The sequence below is a fragment of the Myotis nattereri genome, assembly GCF_964212035.1.
Source record: "Myotis nattereri genome assembly, chromosome: 4".
Taxonomy (NCBI): domain Eukaryota; kingdom Metazoa; phylum Chordata; class Mammalia; order Chiroptera; family Vespertilionidae; genus Myotis; species Myotis nattereri.
The window spans coordinates 79,426,953-79,445,385 of record NC_138079.1 but is presented as its reverse complement, the minus strand read 5'-3'; the positions used below and the strand labels follow the sequence as shown (position 1 = coordinate 79,445,385).

At 41.2% G+C, this 18,433-nt stretch overlaps 1 protein-coding gene across 1 annotated transcript in view; it reads right to left on the bottom strand.

Annotated features, from left to right (window-relative positions):
• Positions 1 to 4,398: 4,398 nt before the first annotated feature.
• The window catches only part of LOC308517931 (cytochrome P450 3A12-like), a gene marked incomplete at its 3' end in the record, with an annotated part of 38,174 nt that continues 24,139 nt past the window's right edge, over positions 4,399 to 18,433 (bottom strand). The window contains exons 10-13 of the mRNA XM_081089480.1: positions 12,646 to 12,806; positions 9,422 to 9,648; positions 7,042 to 7,204; positions 4,399 to 4,494 (exon numbers count right to left, since the gene is read on the bottom strand). Of these exons, the coding sequence (XP_080945606.1) occupies positions 4,399 to 4,494; positions 7,042 to 7,204; positions 9,422 to 9,648; positions 12,646 to 12,806 (647 nt within the window). The remainder of the gene's footprint in view (positions 4,495 to 7,041; positions 7,205 to 9,421; positions 9,649 to 12,645; positions 12,807 to 18,433) is intronic.

Sequence of the window (18,433 nt, the reverse complement as noted above, 5' to 3'; positions counted from 1 at the left end):
ATTGATATGACTATGTGGTTTTTATCTCTCAATTTGTTTATGTGATGAATCACATTTCTTGATTTGCAGATATTGTACCACCCTTGCATCCCTGGGATGAATCCTACTTGGTCATGGTGTATGATCTTTCTGATGTATTGCTGGATCCGATTTGCTAGAATTTTGTTGAGTATTTTGGCATCTATGTTCATGAGGAATATTGGCCTATAATTCTCTTTCATTGTGTTGTCTTTACCTGGTTTTGGTATTAGGGTGATGCTGGCTTCATAGAATGAATTTGGAAGTGTTCCTTCCTCTTGAATTTTTTGGAATAATCTGAGGAGGATATGTTTTAGTTCTTCCTTGAATGTTTGGTAAAACTCCCCTGCAAAGCCATCTGGCCCTGGGCTTTTGTTTGCTGGGAGCTTTTTGATGACTGCTTCAATTTCTTCCGTTGTTATTGGCCTGTTGAGATTTTTAGAATCCTCTGGATTGAGTTTTGGAAGATTGTATTTTTCTAGGAATATGTCCATTTCCTCCAGGTTGTCTAGTTTGTTAGAGTTGTTCATAGTATTTTTTAACAATTCTTTGAATTTCTGAGGGGTCTGTTGTTATTTCGCCTCTTTCATTTCTGATTTTGTTTATTTTAGTCCTCTCTCTTTGCTTCTTGGTGAGCCTGGCTAGAGGCTCATCAATCTTGTTTATCCTTTCAAAGAACCAGCTCTTGCTTTCATTGATCTTTTGTATTGTTTTTTTGGTCTCTATGTCATTTATTTCTGCTCTGATCTTTATTACTTCTTTCTTCTGCTCACTCTGGGCTTTTTGTTGTTGTTCTCTTTCTAATTCTTTGAGTTGTAGAGTTAAATGATTTACTATCATTTTTTCTTGTTTTTTTGAGGTAGGCCTGTAGTGCTATAAACTTCCCTCTCAGGACTGCTTTCATTGTGTCCCATAGATTTTGGGTTGTTGTATTGTTATTCTCATTAGTTTCCAGGGTGTTTTTAATTTCTACTTTGATCTCATTGGTAACACAATCATTATTTAGTAACATGCTATTCAGCTTCTAAGTGTTTGAGTTTTTTGGATTGTTTTTATTGTGGTTTATTTCTAATATTATGCCCTTGTGATCTGAGAAGATGCTTGGTATGATTTCAGTCTTCTTATATTTGGGGAGACTTTGCTTGTGACCCAATATGTGGTCTATTTTTGTAGATGTCCCATGTGCACTTGAGAAGAATGTATATTCCATGGCTTTGGGGTGAAATGTTCTGAAGATGTCAATTAAGTCCATCTGATCTAGTGAGTCATTTAAGATTGCTGTTTCTTTGCTGATTTTTTGTCTAGAGGATTTATCCAGTGATGTCAGTGGTGTGTTTAAGTCCCCTACTATGATTGTGTTGTTGTTGATCTCTCCCTTGTTATTTTCCAGGAGGTTTTTTATGTATTTGGGTGCTCCCGCATTGGGTGCATATATGTTTATAAGGGTTGTATCCTCTTGTTGTATCGATCCCTTTAATATTATGAAGTGGCCTTCTTTATCGCTTGTTATGGCCTTCACTTTGAGGTCTATTTTGTCAGATATAAGTATTGCTACCCCAGCTTTTTTTTTCCATTTCCATTTGCCTGAAAGATATGTTTCCATCCCTTCAGTTTCAGTCTGTGTGAGTTCCTTTTTCTGAGGTTGGTCTCTTGTAGACAGCATATATATGGGTCATGTCTTTTTATCCATTCAGCCACTCGATGTCTTTTGATTGGAGCGTTTAGTCCATTTACATTTAAATTTATTATTGCAAGGTACATTCTTGGATTCATTTCTATTTTCGTGCCTGTGTTCTTTCTTACCTTTATATTTCTTCTTTTTACCGCAGTCTTTTTAGCATTTCTTGCAGTGCTGGCTTGGTAGTGATAAACTCCCTTAGCCTTTTTTTGTCTGCAAAGCTCCTGATTTCCCCTTCAATTTTGATTGATAGTCTTGCTGGATATTAGTATTCTTGGATTCAGACCATTGCTTTGCAACACTTTGTATACCTCCTTCCATTCCCTTCTAGCTTGATGTGTTTCTGTTGAGAAGTCATTTGATAATCTGATGGGGGTTCCTTTGTAGGTAACTCTCTGTTTCTCTCTTGCAGCCTTTAAGATTCTCTCTTTGTCTTGTACATTTGCCATCATTATTATGACATGTCTTGGTGTGGGTCTTTTGGAGTTCATCTTGCTTGGGACTCTCTGGACTTGTGTAACTTTTTTCTTCCCCATATCTGGGGAGTTTTCTGTCATTATTTCTTCAAATAGATTTTCTAATCCTTGCTGCTCTTCCTGTCCTTCTTGTATCCCTATTATGCATATGTTACTTCGTTTCATGTTGTCCCAAAGCTCCCTTAGGCTCTCCTCCTGCTTTTTAATTTTTTTCTCCAGTTGCTGTTCAGATTGAGCTTATTTCTCTGCGTTATCTTCTAACTCACTAATTCGGTCCTCTGCTTCTTCTAGTCTGCTGTTGAAAGTTTCCATGGTGTTTTTGATTGTAGCTATATCACTTTTCATTTCTTCCTGATTCTTGCATAGGTTTTTGATTTTCTCATCCATCTGGTGAATGAATTGTACAACCATTATTCTGAATTCTTTTTCTGTCATGTTGCATGCTTCAACTTCATTAATTTCCTTTCTTGGTGACTCCTCATTGTCTTTCCTCTGGGTGTTGTGTTGTCTCTTCATTCTGATTATCTCCCGATGGTTCAAACGTCAAGTTGCGTGGGCCTGGGCCGTGTGCAGTGGGAGCCTCCCACTACCCTAGTGTCACTGAAGAGCTCTGACACTAAGATATGTTGTTGTTGTGGGTTGGTGGGAACTAGGCTCACTCAGAATCAGTGTTGCCAGCGCCCTTAGAATCAGGGACCCTGCCTGCACCATGCTGAAACAGAGATCCCCCTGGAGCGTGTTGAAAATCAGCGCCCCCTAGCATGAGCCAGGAGTCAGAGTTCCCCAAGAATCCAGTATCAGAGTCTCTGTTGCTTTGCTCGACCTCGCATTGAGAATCAGGGTCCCTGTGTGCCCTTGCACCAAGAATTGGAGTCACTGGCTCATAGTATGAATGCACAGGGATTCAGGGATCTCAGGTGCAGGTGAAAAGAAACACAGTCAAGTCACTGGTGCTTGGTGCTGCCCCCTGCCCAGAGAATCGGGGTCCCTGGGCCACATGCTACACGGGACAAATTCCCAGTGTTCGCACGATTGCTCCCAGCCCAGGGCTCCTGGAGCAGCAGTGCAAGCAGGACCCGTTCCCGGTGTTGGCGCCTTTGCTCCAAGCCCAGGACTCCTGAAGCTGGCACTACCTGGGGCCAGTTCCAAGGTGCCCGTGCACTTACAGGCTAAAGTTCCTGTGGCAGCACTGAGGCCCAGGCAAGGGGTGGGTCTATCAGTTATTATAGCACTGCCTGCATGCCTGCAGGGAGGGGGATGGGCTCTGATACTCAGGGATCTGCCCTGGGGATTTCTGAACTTTTGGTGTCTGCAGGTCTGGAGCTGTGGTCACAGGTCTCTGTCCCCAGTGGCTGCAGGGTCCTGGTATGCGTCTGAGATCAGACTGGGTGGTGCTGAGGCCAGGATCCTAGCCTCAAGCAGCTCTGTTTCTGAAGATGGCGTGGTCGCTGTGCCCATGCTGGCCACCCAGGAGTGTCCCCACAGGGAGCTGAGCTCCGCCGCCTAAGACTGCCTGCTTTAGCAGCCCCTTAGAAGAACTGCAGAATCTAACTGTTCCTAGCTCATACACACACACCACACACGTCCACACACTCCTCTATCACTTCCTTGTGCTCTCACACTCTCTCCCTCCCGACCTTCCTGCCAGTCACCATTTTTTTCCTCTCATCTATCTTAATATATCAAATTCGAATTCTGAAAAGGTCCCACCAAACCAGTGATGGTTAAAAACATTTAGTCACTGGCTGTGCATGAAAGCATTAGATAATACTATTATGAAAAGATGTTTATTGAGTTGCTCAATATAATATACAATATAGAATATTCAAAATAAAACGTGATATAAATGTCACTATTGCCATTTCCACAATGATCCTTGTTTTCATTAAAGTTTGTCGATAAAATTATAGAGAAATTTGTATACATGATTAGTACTAAGTAAGTAGATGATACTAAGTGGGATTAGATAGAGATAGTATTATAAGAACCCAATAAGCTTGGTCTACTTATTTAGTCATCTCTCTTATAATAACACAATATGTCATACTCTATATAGACACTGAGAAAATAAGTGAATGTACAGACTCCCTAGTCATCCATCAAGTGCAGTAAGTTAAGCCCATCTTCATTTCTGTTTTTTTTTTTTAATTCACAAAGTACACTGAGATCTCTAGTGTCAGGGGATATGACTTCCTTGAAGAACAAAGTGTAAGTCCTTAGGGAAAGTCAGGCTCCACTTACAGTCCCGTCTCTCAACTCAGCCTTTAAAATAATGGGGTTTTTTGGTTGAATAATTCCTTGAAAATCTAGTTCCACAGGAATCTGCAAATGTTAACCAGCATAGGAGAAACAGTTAATGAAGCACTATCAACACCAAAAGCAAAGCAGATGAGATACATTGAGGATAATAACGCTTTACAATATATAGAAATTACTTTTAGCATAATATATCTTTGTTTCTTTATTCAGTAAGCTGTCCGAGACTGGTCAGTGAAAGCATTCATCAATACATTCATTCAAGAAAATATCAATTACAGCATCTAAATAGGAAGGTTTTACATTAATAGGAAGATCTGGAATCTCTCCTCTGAAGAACATAAGCAATAGTAGTCATTGGGTGATAGCAAGCAAGGCCCTATAATAAGGCTTATTTCTAGGACTTGTATATTTATTATGCAGCTCCTTTCCTTAAGTAGGCTTTCTCAGAGAAGAGGAGGAGGATGAAGATGGTTTCCATCTTATTTGTGGCTTTAGGCAGCTATGTAGCAGTCCTGTAAGTGCATACAAAGGGGGTCTTAGCCCTGAGAGGAAGTGGGCCTCTGTACACCTGGGGGTGGGTGCAGACACTCCCTGAGAGCTCCCAGTCATCTCTGACCAGAGACAAACTCATATTGGTTTGTGTTTCTTTTTCGTTTGAATTTTAAGCAAATGAATGAATTTTTGAAATTTAAACCAGATTCTTAGGCATTATGAAAAACTATTTAGAAACGCCACACAGAATTCATTTTGTGCATATTGGAACTTGCAAGGTAACCTGAGTACATATTATACATTTTAATTATTTGAATTATCCATCACTTCTAAGGAGTCCAGTCACTTCTCCCAGTGGAAGCCTTCTAGTTTCATGATGGGAAAAGGTATTTGTCAAGCATTGTGCCTATTTTCTAACATCTCCTGGTTCCCAGTGTAAATAGTGAACTTCTGAATAGCGTTTTGACTTAAATAGTGTTTTGAATAATTTTTTAGCTCTATTCCCACCCAGTCACTCCCTCAGTGTTGGGGGAGCCACCAACACAGTAACCTTCATAACTCAGTTGACTGAAGGGCAAGAAAATTGCCATGGAGCGTGAAAAGCACAAGCCAGAGATGACTGGGAGCTTTCAGGGAGTGTCTGCACCACCCCAGGTGTGCAGAGGCCCACTTCCTCTCAGGGCTAAGACCCCCTTTGTATGCACTTAAAGGACTGCTACATAGCTGCCTAAAGCCACAAATAAGATGGAAACCATCTTCATCCTCCTCCTCTTCTCTGAGAAAGCCTACTTAAGGAAAGGAGCTGCATAATAAATATACAAGTCCTAGAAATAAGCCTTATTATAGGGCCTTGCTTGCTATCACTCAATGACAGCTATTGCTTATGTTCTTCAGAGGAGAGATTTCCAGATCTTCCTGTTAATGTAAAACCTTTCTATTTTATCATTTCAAATGGCACTTCTATATTTCCCCTGCACACAGACCAAGACACGTAGAAAACGTACATTGCAAATGTTATTTGTTATTTTTTTCAAATTAAATCATTTAAAATGTGGATTCATGGTCTCCAAATCAACTGCAAAATACTCTTTAAGCATTTCCTGAATGACCACAAGGCACTATTGGGAATTTATGAAAGGAATAAAATGAGGTGCTAGACTTAAGGATATTCTTACATACAAAGAAAACACAGAGTACCGAACTGGATGGTTTAATGATAAAGTTTTCGGTTAGGAAGGATAGTGATGATACCAGCCTGCAGTAGCAATAACATGGCAGAGGAAAAATGGGCGGGAAGCCTCCTGGAAGGGCTTTGGGAGTGAACTAGGACTTGAAAGATGAGAACAGAATGGGGAAGAGAGTGAGAAAAACATCATAGAGTTCATATTAGGATGTAAAGAATCCAACTTGATTGCAGCCTGGCTCCCAGAAGCAGGTTTCAAGTAGCTTGGATGGCCATGGACTGTTGGAGTTCTTATGTGAGGCAGAAATGCTTTATTCAACCTTGGCTGCATATGAAAACCAAACCGGGTGCTTTTAAAGCCACACAAGATGGATTATTTTAGAATCTGAGATGACCTCAGCATAGGATTTTTAAAAGATCCCTGCTGATTTCATTGTATAACCAGTGGTTGAGAACCCTATCACAAGAGCTTCTGTAAGTTCTGGTGGGAAAGAGCAGTGTTCAAAAGTCATGACCCAGTTATCATTGTACTTCAGGACTGTGCACAGTGCTTTCCCTTCCTTCCAGTGGACTTGAAACCAAATTTAAACTTTTCTCAAATGACTCTATAAGATCATGTCACACTAACGATATTGACTCTAGATGGCCTTTATACTTGGATATTTATATAGGATGTCCCAAAATTCACACAAGATTTGCAACTCAATTCAATCACAAATCTTGCGTGAAGTTTGGGGCACCCTATAAAAACACAGGCTTCGCACTCTAGACTACCAGGGTCTTAAAGGTTACATGTGACTCCAGATAGATTATCTGTCCAACAGAACAAAGTATTAAACAATGAATGAGCACACTCATGCATATGTATCTCAGTTTATGAAAAACTCTCAATCTAGCATCATTCACACAGATTGGTAAAAGGTTAAGTATCTGACCTGTGTTTCTTTGCAGGGTTTGAAGGAGAAGTTCTGCAGAACTCTGACGAGAGCAATTTTCATGTTCATGATAGCGAACCTCATTCCGATGCAGTTTCTTGGTCCACTTCCAAAGGGTGTGTATATGTAAGGATTTATCCTCCCCTTGTTCTCCTTGCTAAACCTAGTTATATAACAGTAGATGCAAACAATTAATGAAACATAAACACCACAAGAGCTACATGTTTGGGCTTCTTAGGCTCCCCTACAAGTAGTGTACAGAATACTCCTTTGGGCTAGTCAGTGAGATCCTCCTGTAGTTATGTGGCTGTAAGAATGGTAAGCTACAGAGTCTTTCCATTCCCCATACCCTATACGAGCTAACAGTATCATTGAAGAGATGACATGAATGCTGTTTACAGGAAAATTTATCTTTAAACACTAAATTTCATTCAGGGTATTGAGATGTTCACACTCTGAAAGGCAAGTAGGAAATGAGACTAATTGAAGAAAAAGTAGGTCCCTGCCTCCATCAAACTCATGTTGGTCACATGCTCATGGAGGAAGGAAGTAGGAATCATATCTCTCATTAGTTGCATTGTTATTTTCTCCTTCCCTTCCCTTTCCTTCCTCCCCTCCCCACTTTCCTCTCCTCCCTTCCTCTCACCTCTTCTGTCCCTCTCCCATTGAATAGCTTAAATCAGATGACTCATATGGGCATATGATGCTCCTCTACTCTAATATAATCTGTGGTTGCCTTGTCTATCTGTTCCACTAGGCTATAAATTTCTTGAAGGTTAGACCTATTTTTATTCAAATTTGATTCCTCAATATTTGATTATATTAAGGGAAAATGTGGATTTCGGAAAGTGATCATGGCATTGTGGTTATGTATTTTTAAAAGTTTCTTGAATATTGGAATATTTAGAGATGGTATGCCTTAAAATAATATGGGAATTAGGAGGATGGTAGTAATGGTGTGTGAGTTGGGCAGCAGACATACTTTGATGGCTATAAACATGTGATGGGCTCGCATAGATGAATTAAAAGTAGACTCGTATCTGTAGAAAATGATTTTGTATATTTGTGTGTCAAGTTCTCCATAATAGGCATTTTTTAACATTTGGATTTCTCACTGCCTTGCCCACCTCCTGACATGGTAAGCAGTTACTCTCTGTGGAAGACTTAATGATCAAAAGAGCAGTACAGTCAGTGGTCTCTGGATTCATGTTCATGAAGCTACGGGCTGTGGGGGCGAGGGGGAGAAAAAACGGTTGAGCTTGGAGGAAACACAGAGGCCCCTTGGTCCAGAAAACAGAGGATTTGGTCACGTCTAACTTCTTCTTTCACCAAATACTATGTGCAGACAATAAGCTAGAACTAAGCACACCATGGCAGATGAGAGAAGGTCCCTGCCATTAGGGATCTTATAGTTATGCTAATGAAAGCCTAGATCCCAGCTAGTGCCCTCAATAGTTAATTCCAATTTTGCTCATCAATGCAACAAATGGGAAACATCAGCTCTTTCTAGAGTTCAAGCTGTGCCTCAAGCTAGGCCTTGGCTCTGAATTTCCAGAAGAACATGCTAAAGACCCTCCTAGGGGCCGTGTCTTGGTGTCTGGAGAGCAGGTGACTTTTCTTTGGAAGTCGCCACTTTCCTGGAGAGAAGGAGGAAGCTGACACAGGACTGTAGCCAAACACAGACCAGTGACTTGTGTTCTCCTCTGTCCTCCAGGGGCCACTTAAATCATCAGGGATGAGGACCTCTCAGGTTCCCATAATGCACTCTCCCAATAATGATAAAGATGTGGCCACCAATGTGAAAAAACAAAAACAAACAGAATGTGGGAACGTTGCTGGTAAATTCAGAGAGCTAATGAGAACAACACAGAAAAATTTAAAGAAGTAAAAAGGCCTATATTCCTAAAATCAGATAATGATTAAGTAATTTATGGCATAAGCATATAGTCACATCTGCATCAATATTTATATGTATGCATACCTACATATGATGGTTATATATAAAAGGACACTGTTTATAGTTTACTGGTAAATAAAGTAAGCAGTTCAAAATAAAAAATATATTACTATTTTAATTTTAAATATCTATATATGCTTAGAAAAATGTCTTTAATGACATACATTGCATTACTAATGAGGCCTATCTTAAGATATTAGTACTATGGACAGATACAATTTTCTTTTAGCTAGTCTAGAGTTCGTAAAATTTTGTCAACAAACAATGATTACTCTTGTAATAAGAAAAAACAAACTTGTAAAAACAGAAAAATGTACAATAAATTATTGTACAACCACATGTATATCATCTATACTAAAAGACATCAGATTATGTCCAATCAGCCTGGATGAGGGTGGGTTCCCTTTCCCAGGGGTCCAGTACCTTTCAGGACGGAACTCCTCCGGCTCTGGCCAGTACGTCGGGTCTAGGTGAAGAACAAAGCTTGGCACCATCACGAGTGTTCCTTTGGGAATGAACACCCCATTGATTTCCACATCCTTCTTACAGAACCTCTCAAGTCTACCAGCAATTGGGAATAGTCTGAGGGATTCATTCATCACCATGTCAAGATACTCCATCTGTGCCAGGGCATCATAGGTGGGAGTTGCCTGGGAAGAAAGAAACAGATTTTGATAAACTGAGATTTGAGATCAACTTTCAAGTCAGTCTATGCAGTTCTATAGAAATGTTAGGAGCTCCAAAGAATAACTTATTTGGGTAAAGGACTTTAGGATTTATAGACATTTTAATATCTGTCGTGTCCATTGGCCTGCTTAATGGCCCATTGAGATGTGTGGAGTAGTTATGACTATGGGGGGACGTTGGGGACAATTCCTTAAACAGGACCCCAAATCCCTCACATTACCGTGTAGTGATTTTTTTTTAACTCATGTGAGTAATAGACTATGACCCATATTCTTAACTGAAATACGGTAAGGTCACTGTTTTTTTTTCCCAAAAGAGAGGCCACACTTCTGTACAAAGGAAAGAGAATGTGTAAAAGAGCAAAATTCCAACTTGACAGTGTTCAGTTGAAAAATCCTGCTTACTAAGCCTTTAGATTATATATATAATTCGGAGAGAAACACCATATAAATAGAAACTCTATAAATGACAAAACTCTGTAAGTATAGCAAAAGAAGGGCGTGACTGAAAAGAATGAAAGCAGGGCACACAATTTCATTCTAGCAGAAGCTCTAAAGAGGTGGAACCCTACTCAGCCTCATGCTGCCTTGCTGGGACAGTCTCCTAGTTGTTCAGGGTTTGACTGTAAGCTGTGAAGATCTCATACAAGCCTCGCCAGCCCCAGAGGCCAGTCTCTTCCTACCACAAAGAGTTCCAGTTTTGTCAGATATCTGAAAACAGTGTGTGCAATATGTGGGTATCACTTGGTGTTATATTGAAGAGGTAATACTATAGAGGTTCATGGTTTGGCTAGTGGCTTCTTCACCACTAGCTATATGACTAGTGTATGAAAATTATTTCACCTCTCAGTTTTCTGATATGTTGCATGGAGATATTTAGAGTTGACACTTCATAGGGTTGTTTGGTAGAGACATCACTGCTCACCCAATATCCATGTGGTCTCCACATCTCCCAGCCCACTTAAAGCTAGGGGGAACCAGCTTTGAGAATGGGCTCTGAGCTGTGGTGACATATGTCAGTTCAGAGTCAAAATTCTTGAAAATCCAGTGAGCAACACCCTACTTCTTTATTCCCCAACCAACATGAAGGCCTTGTGCTCCAGAAAGTGCCGCCACAAGAAAATGGATCCTTTTTACCTTTTATTTCCGAGTAACTATGGAGCACGAAGTCCCACTCCCATCTTTCATTAACAATCCATGTTGGACATGTTAATGTGAGTTGGAAATAATCCTTTGCAATGTAAATCCACTGAAAATAGAGGGCTAATCTGTAGTTGTGGCAAATTTAGCCTATTCTGACTAATGTATCACTTTTTAAAAATGAATTTATTGGGGTGACATTGGTTAAGAAAATTCTATAGGTTCAGTTACAATACTTTAATAATCCATCTGTATATTGTTTTGTATGATCACCTCCCCAAGTCAAGTCTCCTTTCATCACCATTTATCCTCCCCCACCCCATACTCTCTTCTACTTCTGCCAACGCCTATTCTCCTCTGGCGATCATCATGCTGTTGTCTGTGTCTATGAGTTTCTTGTTTTTTGTTAATCCTCACCCGAGGATATTTTTCCATTGATTTTTAGAGAGAGTGGAAGGGAGGGGGAAAGACACACAGAGAGAAACATCAATGTGAGAGAGACACATGGATTGGTTGCTTCCACACCATGGCAATGGTCTAGCCTGCAACCAAGGTATGTGCCCTTGACAGGAATCAAACCCAGAAGCCTTTAGTCTGAGGGTCGAAGCTTTATCCACTGAGCCAAAGTGGCTAGGGCTGTGTCAATTAGGTTTTTTGGCTTAACCTCTTTACCTTTTTCACCCAGCCTCCCAAAGCCCCCTTCCCCTCTGATAGTCTGTTCTCTATCTATGAGTCTGTTTCTATTTTTAATACATAATTTTTTTAAAATTCATTTATAAATATAAGGCATTTAGAACAGACAAATATAGTGAGAAGTATATGTTAGCTATTAGTGTTGTTGTTGTCATTGTTACTCTTATTAAGAGGGGAGGACAAAATGCTTTAGCTAGTCTGTTTCTTAGTGACCTTTCCATCTTATTGCAATAAAATGATCTCCAATATAGGCTTACCCAGAGAAGAAAAATAATCTTTAATTTATTTGGACCCTAAAATGTATCTTTATTTTATATTTGAAGGACCTATGACACGGAGAGTTCTTAAGACCTGTCCAAAACCACAGTCTGGACTCAAACTCATGTCTTTTATTTCCTACACTATGTTCTTTTCTGTATACCAGGCTTCTCCTAGATTGCACAGTTTACCCAAGGTGGTAGATTCCAGTAATAGTGCCAGTTTTCCACACCTTCCTGTGTCCATGCCCGTAGTCATCTAACTTTGTGCCCTCCTATTATGATCCTAGGGTTGGCCATGGTGCATGCTTTAAATCAGTGGAATGTTGGTTAAGTGTAATGGAAGCAGAGTTCTGAAAGGCACCCATATGTTTGGGCTTATTGGTCGTTCCCTCTGTCATTGCCTGAGAAGAACATACCCAGGCTAGTTGTCTGGAGTATGGGAGATATGCGGATCCTGTGTGGAGCTGATTCACCCAGCCGCTTAGCCAAGGCCAGCCTAGATCAGCCAAGAGCCAGACTAAAACAAGTCTAGTCAATAGCAGCACAGGTAATTATCTAGACACTTGAGCAATAAATTCCTATTGTTAATTGCCACTGAGGTTTTAAAATTTTTTTTCATTTGACATTATTGTGATAACAGATAACTGACACAACAGGACCAACACTTTTTCAAAGATCTTATATACCTCTAATAACGAAAATTACCTATATTCTTTTATTGTTTTTGTCTTTTTACATCCTTCCTAAATAGCACAAGTAAAATAAGTGATGCTTACATTCTTTGTAAAAATTCTCCTAGGAAGTGGTGAGGAGGCATTCTTGATAAGGCTTTACTTTCTCCCTCGCTCTCCAAGTATCACCCACTCACCTTATTGGGAAACGTTGCATCAATCTCCTTGTGCAATTTCTGCTGCACATCGGGGTGAGTGGCCAGCAAATACATAAGGAAAGAAAGAGAATTGCTAGTGGTCTCATAGCCAGCAAACAGAAAGATAATAGATTGGGCAACAAGCTCCAGATCAGTCAGAGCTAAAAGGAGAAGAAAGATATTTTATAAAGCAGGTCAATGTACAACATCACAATTTAGATTATGAGAAATCCAAATGAAACTCCCAAACCCTTATAGGAAAAATTGAAAAAACAATTCAGCTTAAATTGGGAGTGTTTTGCACTCTGATGTGTATGTTACAGAGCCAGAAAAAGGCAAAAATGTCTTCATCTGCCCCCCCCCGCCCCCCCAAGGTCTATTCTATTCTTCACCATCTGCTTCTGGTTGTGTAACTCTCTCTACAACATAGCTGTGCAATTTTAAGACATAGTGTTTTGTGTTACATGCACAGTGTTATCAGTCTGTCCCTTGGAGAATCCTGAAAGTACTTTAGCTACAAGTAATATGGGATAGATTTCTCCCCCAGGAAAATTTTAAATTATTCTAGATAAAATATACCTGAATAATTTTTAATATATATCTTTTTATTGATTTCTGAGAGGAAGGGAGAGGGAGAGAGAGATAGAAACATTAATGATGAGAGAATCACCAATCCACTGCCTCCTGCATGCCCCACACTGGGGATCAAGCCCGCAACCCAGGCACGCACCCTTTACCAGAATCACACCTGGGACTCTCCCAGTCTACAAGCTGACACTCTACCCACTGAGCCAAACCGGCCAGGGCCCTGGGTAATTTTTAAGAGACTTTGCACTAAGGCTTATGCAGGGAAAATTAAAGGATCTTTCATTCAAAAATGTTTGCAGAAATTTAAGAGAATGATACTGGGCTACAGATAAAATATGGTTACTCTAAGTATTGTCCATAGACCAGCATCATCAGCAGTATCTGGAAGGTTATTAGAAATGCAGAATCTTAAATCCCATACAAAAACTACTGAATCACAGTATGAACTGTCAGCAGATGAGATGATTTTCATAACTAGAACAAAAAAACACAAAATTTATATGAAACCACAAAAGATAGCAATCTTGGGAAAGAACAAAGATGGAGGTATCACACTACCTTATATCAAATTATACTACAGGACTATAGTGATCAAAACAGCATAGTATTGGCATAAAAACAAATATAGATCAGTGGAACAGAATAGGGAACCCATACCGATATGGTCAATTAATATATGACAAAGGAGACAAGAACATACAAGGAAGTAAAAATAGTCTATTCAATAAATGTCTGGAAAATTGGGCAGTTATGAGCCAAAAAAAATGAAACTAGACCATCTTTTAAAAAAATATATATTTTATTGATGTTTTCACAGAGAGGAAGGGAGAGAGATAGAGAGTTAGAAACATTGATGAGAGAGAAACATCGATCAGCTGCCTCCTGCACACTCCCTACTAGGTATGTGCCCACAACCAAGGTACATGCCCTTGGCCGGAATCGAACCTGGGACCTTTGAGTCCGCAGGGAGACACTCTATCCCCTGAGCCAAATCGGTTAGGGCGAGACCATCTTTTTTTAAATCCTCATCCGAGGACATGCTTATTCCGAGGACATGCCGAGAGAGAGAGAGAGAGAGAGAGAGAGAGAGAGAGAGAGAGAGATGAAAAACATTGGTCAATCCCCCCCCCCCCACCCCCGTATATGCCCTGAGTAGGGCCTGTGACTGGGGATCAAACTCGCTGCCCAGACATGTGCCCTACTTGGGGATTGAACCCACAACCTTTCATTGTACGGGAGGATGCTCCAACCAACTGAGCCATACTGGTCAGGGCCTAGACTATCATTTTAAACCTTATATAAGAATAAACTAAAAATGAATTAAAGACTTAAATGTAAGACTTGAACCATAAAAACCCTAGAAGAAAACAGAGGCAGTAAAATCTCTGACATTTTTCTTGGCAATATTTTTTCCTGACATATCTGCTTGGGCAAGGGAAACTATAAATAAATGGGACCACATCAAACTAAAAAGTTTACACAGCAAAGGAAACCATCAACAAAACAAAAAGACAACCTGTGAATGGGAGACAATATTCACCAATGATACATTCCATGAGGTGTTAATACTCCAAATTTACAAAGAACTTATACAACTCAAACCAACCCCAGCCCCCCAATAATCCAATTAAAAAGTGGGCAAAGGTTCTGCATAGACACTTCTCCAAAGAGGACATAAGATAGCCAATAGACAAATGAAAAGATGCTCAACATCACTAATTGTCAGAGAAATGTAAATTAAAATCACAATGAGATATCAGCTCACACTTGTCATAATGGCTAACATCAATAAATCAACAAACAACAAGTGGTGGCAAGGATGTGGAGAAAAGGAAACCCTCTTGCACTGTTGGTGGGAATGCAGATTTGTGCAACCACTGTGGAAAGCAGTATGGAGGGTCCTTAAAAAATTAAAAATGGAACTGCCTTATGACCCCATGTTCCACTTCTGGGTGTATATCCAGAGAATCCCAAAACACTAATTTGAAAGACTATATGCACCCCTATGTTCATTGTAATGTCATTTATGATAGCCAAGGTTTGGAAGCAACCCAAGTGCCTGTCAAATGGATTATTACTTAGCCACTAAAAAAGAATAAAATCTTATAATTTGCAACAGTATGAATGGATAGAAGGTATTATGCTAAGTGAAATAAGTCAGACAGAGAAAGACAATTATTGTATGATTTTACTTATAGGTGGAATCTAAACACCAAAATAAATGAAAAATCAAAATAGAAACAGACTCATAGATACAAATAAAAGACTGATGGTTGCCAGTGGGAGTGGGATAGGGGGACTGGATGAAAAAGGTAAAAGGATTAAGAGGTACAAATTGGTAGTTACAAAATTGTCATGTGGATGTAAAGGACAACATAAGAAATAAAGACAAGCTCTAGCTGGTTTGGCTCAGTGGAAAGTTTTGGCCTGAGGACTAAAGGGTCCCAGGCTGATTCCTGTCAAGGGCACATGCCTGAGTTGTGGGCTGGATCCCCAGTGGGGGGTGTGCAGGAGACAGCTGATCCATGATTCTCTCTTATCATTGATGTTTCTATATCTTTCTCCCTCTCCCTTCCTCTCTGAAATCAATAAAATAATCCTATATAATAAAGAGGTAATATGCAAATTGACCATCACTCCAACACAGAATGGCCACCCCCATGTGATCAAAGATGCCACCCCCATGTGGACACAAGATAGCCATCACAAGATGGCTGGCAGGGGAGGGCAGTTGTGGGTGATCAGGCCAGCAGGGGAGGGTATTTGGGAGGGACCAGGCCTGAAAGGGAGTGCAGTTTGGGGCAATCAGGCCCACAAGGGAGGACAGTTGGGGGGACCCAGGTCTGCAGTGGAGAGCAGATGAGGGGGACCAGGCCTGAAGGGGAGGGCAGTTGGGTGTGACCAGGCCTGCAGGGGAGGGCAGTTAAGGACAATCAAGCTGGCAGGGGAGGGCAGTTAGTGGAAACCAGGCTGGCAAAGGAGGGAAGTTAGGGGTGACTGGGCCAGCAGTGGAGGGCGGTTGGGGGTGACCAGGCTGGCAAGGGAGGGCAGTTAGGGGTGACCAGGCTGGTAGGGGAGGGCAGTTAGGGACAATCGGGCCAGCAGTGGAGCAGTTAGGCGTCAATCAGTCTGGCAGGGGAGTGGTTAGAGGGTGATTAGGCTAGCAGGCAGACATAGTTAGGGGCAATCAGGCAGGCAGGCAAGCGGTTGGGAGCCAGCAGTCCCTGATTGTGAGAGGGATGTCCGACTGCCATTTAGGCGCAATCCCAGTGGGCCTAAACTGGGATCAGGTGGGGATCCAGTGGGATCGGGCCTAAATGGGCTATAGGACATCCATCGAGGGGTCCCAGATTGGAGAGGGTGCAGGCTGGACTGAGGGATACACACCCCGGCCCCTGTGCACCAATTTCGTGCACCAGGCCTCTAGTACATATATAAAAGAAATACAGTCAATAATGTAATAACTCTGTATGGTATCAGATGGGTGCTTGAAATATTAGGAGGATCACTTTGTAAAATATGTGATTGTCTAACCACTAAAATGTACATCTAAAACTAATACAAAATAATATTGAATGCAAACTCTAATTTAAAAATAGTATTTATTTATTTTTATTATTATTTTGGGGGGTTTACAGTCATTGATGAACTTTATTTCAACCCAATGCCTGAATACCCTTTCCAGGATTATCCATTTTATCTAGTGTTGTTTTTTTGTGTGTGTTTTTTAAATAACACCAATGATGGAAAGCTCACTACCTCTTCAGGAAAATCATTCCACTTTTATACAATGTTAATAGTTGTAAATATCTTCCTTATATTGGGCCCAAATAGGCCTTCCTGACCATTATTGCTGCATTAGTTCTGCCTTTGGAAGTCACCTAATATGAAGAAAGCACTCTTTTGTAAGATGGCCCTTGAAAAATGAAAAGACTGCATCATATTATTGCAAAAGAGAGATGTAATTTGTGTGCACAACCCAGCTTGGGAAGCACGGATTAAACCTTTAAGAGATATTAGTGAGCTCTCCCACTGCAGACACAGCGGACTCTCATAGGCAGTTAGCCTGGAGGTCAAATCACCCCCGGTATTGCCGACAACAATCAAGGCTTAACTACAACAAGACTGCACACAAAGACCACTAGGGGGTGCACCAAGAAAGCATAAAAAATGCGGAGACAAAGAAACAGGACAAAACTGTCAATGGAGAGAACCAAGATGGCGGCATAGGTTAACGCCAGAGTTTGCTGCTTTGAACAACTACATCAAAAGTGAAACTAAAAGACGGAAAGGACATCACCCAAAACCACAGGAACGCTGGCTGAGTGGAAGTCCTACAACTAGGAGGAAAGAGAAACGCATACGGACACTCAGAGGAGGCGCAGTGCTGAAGTCAAATTCTGAGGTGCGGAGTGTGCGGAGCTGGCTGGCGGCGGAGGGCGCGGTTGGCGTTTTCAGTCGGGAGGGAGTCGCAGACTCTCAGCTCCAGATACAGGCGAGTCTTTAGGGACCCTGACTCAAACGGGAGAAGCGGGACTGTCTGGCTTCAGTCAGAGCGAGTGCAGCTTTCTCTCCGAGCTTTGCAGCGGGTGCTGGGACTCAGAGAGGCAGAGCCCCTGGGGACAGGACTGAGAGCCGCCATAACTGCACTCCCCGGCCCACCCTGTTGATCCTGTGTGACCCACCCCGCCCAAGCGCTGCACAGAGGCATTTGCCGGATAGCCTCAGGCAAATACCAGATTAGCACCTCCCTAGAGGACAGAAGTTCTCTCACTGCTGACACAGCTGATTCTCATAGCCACTTGGCCTGGAGGTCAAACCCTCCCTGGTATTAGCTACAACAATCAAGGTTTAACTATAAGACTGCGAACAAAGACCACTAGGGGGTGCACCAAGGAAGCATAACAAAATGCGGAGACAAAGAAACAGGACAAAATTGTCAATTGAAGATATAGAGTTCAGAACCACACTTCTAAGGTCTCTCAAGAACTGTTTAGAAGCCGCCGATAAACTTAATGAGATCTACAAGAAAACTAATGAGACCCTCGATCTTATATGGGGGAACCAACTAGAAATTAAGCATACATGGACTGAAATAACGAATATTATACAGACTCCCGACAGCAGACCAGAGGAGCACAAGAATCAAGTCAATGATTTGAAATGCGAGGAAGCAAAAAACACCCAACCAGAAAAGCAA